The 8605-nt window shown below is 28.7% G+C and overlaps 1 protein-coding gene across 3 annotated transcripts in view; it reads right to left on the bottom strand.

Annotated features, from left to right (window-relative positions):
• LOC117171489 (uncharacterized protein PFB0765w) overlaps nt 1–8605 on the bottom strand; it is a 53212-nt gene that overhangs the window by 14363 nt on the left and 30244 nt on the right. For 2 of the 3 annotated variants that reach the window (XM_033358851.1, XM_033358860.1), the window contains exon 9: nt 414–569. The exons of the other annotated variant lie outside the window; for it this stretch is intronic. In XM_033358851.1, the coding sequence (XP_033214742.1) occupies nt 414–569 (156 nt within the window). The remainder of the gene's footprint in view (nt 1–413; nt 570–8605) is intronic. 3 annotated transcript variants of the gene reach the window in all.

Here is an 8605-nt window from a genome sequence, read left to right as displayed (position 1 = left end):
TAATTTCAGTTCAAAATTCAACTAATCGGCTAAAAGTAGATATATTTTATTAAAAATTCAACAATTTTGGTTAAAGATTCGTGTAAGTCTGGGTTAGATTGAGTAATCCAAAATAATTTGATATACTCCAGAATAATCCTATGCAATCCGCTGTGATCTTACGTAATCCAGAGTAATTCTGTATATAGAGGTAATCTAGGGAAATTGGTTATAATCCGGAGTAATTCATCTTCCCTAGACCGTTTTTTATGTTTTCTTTCTCTATCAGCCCAATCCTGATTAGGATTAGGAATAAAAACCATGAAAACCCTAATCTTGTAATCCTAATATTGAAAAAATCCTAATTTAAATACCCAAAATCTTCTACTTCTACCTTCAAGAATCGCCTCTTGAAACAATAAAAATGAAGTCACCTCAGTTTCCCAAGGCAGTAGAATTTCTCTAATCTGATCAGACTTTGACTCTTCCTTATCATCTTCTTCCATCTCCATCGCATCCTGCTCTCCCTCCTCATTCAGTCCATCACTCGAAGTTGCAGAGACAATCAACTGTTTCTCCTCCAGCATCAACTTTATTGCAGACGAATACATCTCAATTCAAATCACGAAATCTGTATCAGACATTTAAGGCTCTGAAGGAGCTTCCTTATAGGGTTTAATTTTTAGACCATGTATTACAAATGACAATTTTTTTCCTACAATTAAGAATTGTTTGATGTAATATTTTAACCACATAATCTAAAGGGTTAAATACAATCACTCACATATAGGTCTTTCGAAAAATAGTCTTGTTGTTTTTTCTTAATTAATTGAAAATATTATGCACGTTATGCGCCTGGGAACGAGCAAACCGCTACCGTGAGTGTAACCATGGTTACACTCGCGATTGAGCACAGTAGGGCAAACAAAAAAACGTCCGATGACAAGTTGATTTTCAGAAGACAATTATTATTCGATTTTAACGTTTTATTTTGAAATAAAAGCTAATAAAATTTCGCTTTAAACTTTAAGGGCCGATTTTTAAATTTTTGCTTATTTATTTATTTATTTTTTTTTATTAAATAACAAAAATGAAATAAATTTTATTTTTGAAGTATACCGGTTTTTGAATAATACTTTAATTCAATCAAAAATACCTCGAAAACTGAAACCAACTATCCAAAAAAAAATGCCCAATAGCAACAAAAATTTAAAAAAATTTATTGAATATTTTATAAACAAATAAGTGAATGAAAATGGTTTCGTGGAGATTGACGGCGATTTGTCATTTGATGCGCACTAAATTTGAACAATTAATGGAAACAAACAGTTTTTTATTTGAATTCAGAAATGTCAATAAGTACTTTGTTATTTTAAAAGTAAATTTTAGAAACAAATATCCGTATCAGCTACTTTTGATGAAATGAATAAAGTTATAAAATATAATAAAATAGGCTTTTAAGAACATTTTGATGACAGTAAACAATTTATTATTGTAAACGACAATTGTTTAAACAAATGTTTATTATTTTATATATTTATAAATAAACCACTGCTTTTTTCACGGAATTAACAGCCAGTTATTTAGTTATGATTTTTTGCTATGAATCGATAACATTTGGTAATTGTTTAACCAAACTGTATAATCAAATGTTAACTTTTTTTTATGGCTCGATAACGATCCACTATTTCTATTTTTATTAATAATGTGCTAAACGAATTTTTCTCGGCTAATGCATTTGTAAACTAAATTTTTTTCTGGTTGAACATAATTAAAATTATTTAGCAATAATTCCTTACCATAATTTAATAAAGATTGATAATAACATTCAATTAAAAATACCAATAAAAACAGTGGATCGTTATCGAACAATTAAAAAAAAATTTAATGTGTTATTAACAGTTGATCACAGACAAAAAAATAGCTAAATAATGCATCTGTTAATTAAGTTTGGTTGAACAATTATCAAATGTTATCTATTCATAGCAAAAAATCATTGCTAAATAAAAGGATGTTAATTCCGTAAAAAAAGCGGTAGTTTATTTATAAATACATAAAATAATAAAAATTTGTTTAAACAATTGTTTTTTAAAATAATAAATTGTTTACTGACATCAAAATATTCCTAAAATTTTATAATTTAGTTATTTACAGTTAATTGCATCCAAAAAATCAAGTTTGTACTTTCAAAAATAGCCAAATAGTGCATTTGCTAATTAAGGTAGTTTAAGCAATTATTAACTTTTATTTGGTGACCAAATACGACCCGTAGGTTTTATTTTTCCAAGTAATATATGATCGATTCCATAGAAAAAACTTTATTCCATCAAAAATACCTGATATTGATATTTGTTTATAAAAGTGACTCTTAATATGACAAAATATTTATTAACTCTTATTAATTCAACTAAAAAACTCTTTTTTCCCATAAATGATTTAAATTTAGTGCGAATCTAGTAACGAATCGCCCCTAATCCCTACGAAACCATTTTCATTCACCTATTTGTTTATAACAGATTCAATACATATTTTAAATTTGCACTGCTATTGGACATCTTTTTTTGGATAATACCTTTCAGTTTTCTAGGTATTTTGGATTGAATAAAAGTATTTTTCAAAAATCGGTATACTTCATAAGTCATTTTTTTTAATTTTTGTTATTTAATAAACAAAAAAATAGGCAACAATTTTTAAAAAATCAGCCATCACAGTTCGATGCAAAATTTGATTAGCTTCCATTTCACCAAAAAAAGTTAAAATCGGATAATACTTGTCTTCTGAAAACCAATTTGTCCACGGACGTTTTTCTTTTGTCCTAATGTGTGGCGGTTTGCTCTTTCCCAGATGCATAAAATACATAATATTGTCGATTAATTAGGAACAAATAACAGCAAGACCATTTTTCGAAAAACCCATTTGTGAGGGATTGTATTTAGCCCTTTAGATTACGTGGTTAAAATATAACATCAAACGATTTATAATTTTAGGAGAAAAGTTGTCGTTTGTAATACATGGTGGAAAAATCAAGCCTTAGGTGGAGCCTTAAAATACCTCGGGTCTTAGCTAAGTCCATAACACATCTAGAAAAATGTATTGTTTTGTGTAATATTTTAATTAAATAATGTAAAGGAAATTTTACTTGAGAAAGCATAGCAATTTTTTCAAAAAATGTTTATTTTTTATTTTTTTTATTGAAAATTAAGCATTTTTTCGCGCCTGTAAAATGCAACGCGTTAGTTAATACTGTATGACTTGATGCAGTTATGCGGTCTAGTTTAGAGTCGCATAAAATTTACAAGTACCGCGTATTTTATGGAGTTTTTTCAAATTTCGGGGGGGGGGGGGGGGGGGGGGGGGGGGTATTATACTGTAAGTAATTTTATTCATAATTTTTTTGCTGTAAGTTACTGTAAGATACACACTTTTAAGTGAAAAAATAGATTTTGCAAGTTTTTGGCGCTAATTACGACTTTTTGCAGTTATTATTGCGGGTTTTTCTGAAATTTTCAACTTTTTGTTTACTTTTCACTTGAATTGAGTTAATATTTAATTTAATATAGCAAAAATAATGATTCAAACAAATTATTATTGTTTATAGCTATCTTATTCTATATTAATACCAGTAGTTGCGGTTTTTCTGAATTTTTTAACTTCAGTTCATTTTTCGATTAGAGAATAGCAATAATTAATTAAAGTTAACAAACATAATTTTAAAAAAATGTACTATTATTGTTAATAATATGCTCATTGCTTAATAGTAGAAAGTTGCGGTTTTTGGTGAAATTTTTTACTATTCATGTATTTTTTACTTAGAATGACTTAATAACTATTAAAGTTAAGCAAAAATAATTGTATAAAAAAATTATTATTGCTTATAACTACCTTCTTTTAGATAAGTGCTAGAAAGTTGCGGTTTTTTATGATAGTTTTTATTTTGCTTTAGCGTTTTAGTTTAATAAATATATGTATAAATCATAACAGCACAAGGTAAATGCAAAGCTTTATTTTCAAAATACACTGAGTTTTCATTGACAAATTTTTTGCTTTCCCTGAACATTCATATCTAAAAACCAGAATAAAACAATGACTGATTTAAACTCAAAAAACGTACATTGATTTGCTTATTTTCACAAAAAAGATGTTGAATTTTCGACAAAAAAAGAATAATTTTTCACAAAATAATTACATTGTAAAAAAAAGTTGAATTTTTCACCAAATTTTTTAATTGTCTACTTACGAAGATAAATTTTCAACAAAATTATGAATTCTCAGTGAAAAACAAATTAGTTGATATTTCAACCCGAAAAAAACACAAATTTTCAACAAAATAGTAAGGCTTTTAACCAAAGTTGAATTTTCAGAAAATAATTAAATATTTAACAAAATAGTAGAATTTTAACCAAATAGTTGAATTTTCAACAAAAATGATAAATTTTTTACCAAAAATGGAAACGTTATAATTGCAATAACAAAACAATCATTTTCAACAACAACAAAATTATTTTTAACAGAATAAGTCAATTTTGAAATTAATAAGAAATTTAAACTAAAAGAGATAAATTTCCACTAAAATTCAGATGACGGATGCAACAACTCGAAAAGCGCTCAAAACCAAGTAGAAGTATTGTCCAGCCGGGAAAATCTATCGATAAAAAAAAGTGGTCGAAACGTAAAATAAAATATACATTCGTATTCAGCTTGACATGGCAGACAAATTTTTCTCATAAAACTTTTTCATTAGATAATTATTACTTGAGATAAACAATAAAAACTTAAAAAATGTTCCGATCAAAAACTGATGTATTACAAAACACAATTCGCGATTATTCGGCCGCTTGTTAATAAAAATGCTTGAAATTTTTATAGTGTATTCTCAATATATAAGCGATGACTATAAATAACGCACTTTGTTTAAAACGCGAATATGTTGACAGTCATCGAAAAAATATTAGTTGAAATAACTTGCCGCGAGAAAGTTGTTCATTAGACTTTGAGAAAGTTTTTCTGAAAATTTAAAGAGAAAAAGAGAATTGGTAAAAAACTGTAGAAATGGCAGCGAGTTGAAGTCAAAACTCGCTGCAGTTGGACCATTTTTTTGCTCTTTGCCGCTGCTGGCTAGTTCCTTAGGAACAAAGGCCAATAAGCGGAGCCCTGCAGCGGCAGCGTGTGTTGACTTCAACTCGTTGCAATTTCCACAATTTTTGACCGACTTGCTTCAAATTTTCAGAAAAACTTTTTAAAGTTTAGTGAACAACTTTCTCGCGATAAGTTACTTCAACTAATATTTTTTCGATGACCGACCCACTGGTCGAAGTTGGCAAAACGTGGTTTTCGTTCGGAACCAATTTGTTACTAAACAAACAAAAAAATATTAGCTTTTTAAACAAAGTGCGTTGTATATAGTCATCGCTTATATATTGAGAATACACCATACAAATTTCAAGCATTTTTATCAAAAATTTCCATTAGAAAAATTTGTCGGCCGCTTCAAGCTGAATATGAATGTATATTTTATATTACGTTTAGACCACTTTTTTTATCGATAGATTTTCCCGACTGGACAATACTTCTACACGGTGATCCTGAAGCAAGTTTAGGTTGAACAAAAATGTCATCCAAAACGGAGAACGCCACTGTTTTCTACAGTTTTCAAGCTTTCTAAAACGCTTTTGCACGAAATCGGAGCTGCTCGTTTGTCGAAATGGCGCCGCAAAATAGTTTTTACATTTTTTAATACCAATAATAAAAATACGTATTTAGCAAATTTATCGTAGTCGGTTGGATTTGATTTATATTATTATTATTATTATTATTATTATTGATAAAATTGAATACAATTATAAGATTTTCTCGTTCTAATGGAACTTTTACAATCATTTTTCGGTTCTAAGCTGATTTATATAGCAGTTTTTTTTATTTTTTTTATGTTGAATTATGCACAAATAAACTTTTATCAATGTTTCTTTCTTGACTGCGGGTAAAATATGTTTGGGTTTTTTGTAAAAGTTCAATTAGAACGAGAAAATCTTATAATTGTATTCAATTTTATCAATAATAATAATAATATAAATCAAATCCAACCGACTACGATAAATTTGCTAAATACGTATTTTTATTATTGGTATTAAAAAATGTAAAAACTATTTTCCGGCGCCATTTCGACAAACGAGCAGCTCCGATTTCGTGCAAAAGCGTTTTAGAAAGCTTGAAAACTGTAGAAAACAGTGGCGTTCTCCGTTTTGGATGACATTTTTGTTCAACCTAAACTTGCTTCAGGATCACCGTGTCCACGTGGTTTCGAGCACTTGTCGAGTTGTTGCATCCATCATCTCAATTAGAATAGTTACATTTTCTGCTAGAAAAATTAATTGTAAACAAAAAAAAGAAAGAATTTTAAAAACTTTGTTAGATTTGTAACCAATGAGATTAACCTTCAATCAACAAAATTAATTTTCACAAAGCGGACCAAGTTTTAATATAGTAGTTAATCTTTTAAATATAAAATATAAATTTTCAAACAAAAATGGAATAGGTAGTTACACTTTTTGTTACAAAAATAAATCTTAAACCGTAAAAGTGAAAAACATATTTTAAACAATTTCTTTCTTTTTTGTGAATATATTTTTCTGGAGGGGCAGAACGTGATATCAAAATATGTTGAATTCCAAATTTGTCTTTTATGCTTTGCAATAAACATCGCGCGCTATGCGCACGGCTCGCTTCTTGCGTTTCGCGCTCGATGTTGTATTTATCTCGCGCTACGTGCTCGGTCTTTATATTTTCGCACATTCTTGCGCAAACTTGTTCAAATTAAGACTCAAAACATCTACCACTGTAATTTTGTAATTGTGAATTTTTTTTGTTAAAAGAGAGTTTCAGCTCACCTACGGCATGCGACTGATGGCAATCGCACTCCGCACTTGGTCTTTGCATTTCTTCCACATTCGGGCATAGACCTTTTAAAATCAAAGGTGAACGGACCGACAACTCTAATTTTGTAATTTTGAACTCTCTTTTGTTAAAGCTCTTTTGGCTTTAACGAACACATTCTCATCAAGTATCTCGTGCTTCGCACTCGATTTTATCCAACATGAAAACTTTTCTACATTATACATAACACTTTTGTATCAATTATAATACATTTTTATGTAAATCTGGCTGGGATTACTTATTAAAAAATTGCAAAATAAAAAGCAAATTGTATTTATCATGATTATTATGTATTTATCAAAAATTATAGTTCTTTTTTGGATGAACAATTTTTGTCTCATTTTTTTTGTAGCTTATATCGAAAAGTGATTCATTATAAATTTGTAGTTCTTCCCAGGGCGCGCAATTTGAGCTTTTTTATTTTTTTCGTATCTTGCATACTTTGACCAAAAAATGGAATTTTTGAATTTTTCATTATTTTTGGTACGATAAAATTTGGAATGTTCAACTTTTCGACCAAATTAAAAAAGGTGTCATCGTAGTCCTGTAGGGATTTCAAATAACAAAGTTTTTCTTTTCATTGCTTTTTTTATATCATGCGTTGCTTTGCTTAATATGTTCATTTCAATTTGTTTTTTTGGATTTTGAAAATGCTCTAACTCTGATAATTTTCTTTTTATAGAAAAAAGTCATGGGGATAAATTGTTTGAGTTTCTGAGTACTATGAACAACCGTACATAGAATTTTTAAATCTTGAAAAATGTGGTTTCAAAATGTTTTTGTACGACCAAATTTGGAATTTTCAACGTTTCGACCAAATTGAAAATGTTGTTATCGTGTTCACAGACAGACAGATATACAGACAGACATATTCGTAAAAATATGTTTTTCGGTTTCAGAGGGTCTCAAAATGTGGACATTTGACAAAAACTGGGGGGGGGGGGGGTCAAATTCTACACAAATCTAATACCTTCTCTGATGAGAATGTAAAAAAACTGTAATTTTCTATCTGTTCAAAGAGCTAAAAACCTGCTAAAAACAATAACAAATTATTTAAGAAATTTATTTTAAAAATCTAATGATCAGTATAAATTAATACTTTACATATTAGAACATGCATGCACCACACTGTCATGTGACCAGTTCTTTTCAACGAATTTACTCATAAAATAACAATTTCAATTAATTTTTCATACCACAACGATGTTCATATTTTCTCCTTGACTTGAATCTGGTAGGAAAATTTATTAGAATTGTTATTTTATAAGTGCGGGTAAAAGAATTGTTTACATGACAGTCTGACCCTTAATTGGACTTGAGCCACCTTTGAATATTATTTCTTTTAAATGGATTTTTTAAATCTTCTATCTACTTTTTCAATGTCTTATTATTTATTATTTTAAACACTGTACTCAATTTTCATGGCAAGTTGATTTGATGAGAAAAAAACAATAACTTCCTTAAGGGCATGTGACACAGCTAAATACCTATATTACCAACCTCACTTTTTCCGTTCACTGAACGTTTTTTTGAACCTAAGAACTTCTTTTAAAAATGAAATATCGAGCTGAAACTTTGGGAAATGTATTAGAGCACAATAAAGTACGTTTAGGTACTGCATTTTGGTAGGGACTTCACTGAAAATTATTTCATCTTTTTTCTGAACCTCAACATTTTTTGAACGTTCGAACTTTTT

The sequence above is a fragment of the Belonocnema kinseyi genome, chromosome 1 (assembly GCF_010883055.1).
Source record: "Belonocnema kinseyi isolate 2016_QV_RU_SX_M_011 chromosome 1, B_treatae_v1, whole genome shotgun sequence".
In the NCBI taxonomy this organism is placed as follows: Eukaryota; Metazoa; Arthropoda; class Insecta; order Hymenoptera; family Cynipidae; genus Belonocnema; species Belonocnema kinseyi.
Note: the sequence above shows the minus strand (reverse complement) of the source record. Positions and strands in the feature narration are given on the sequence as shown.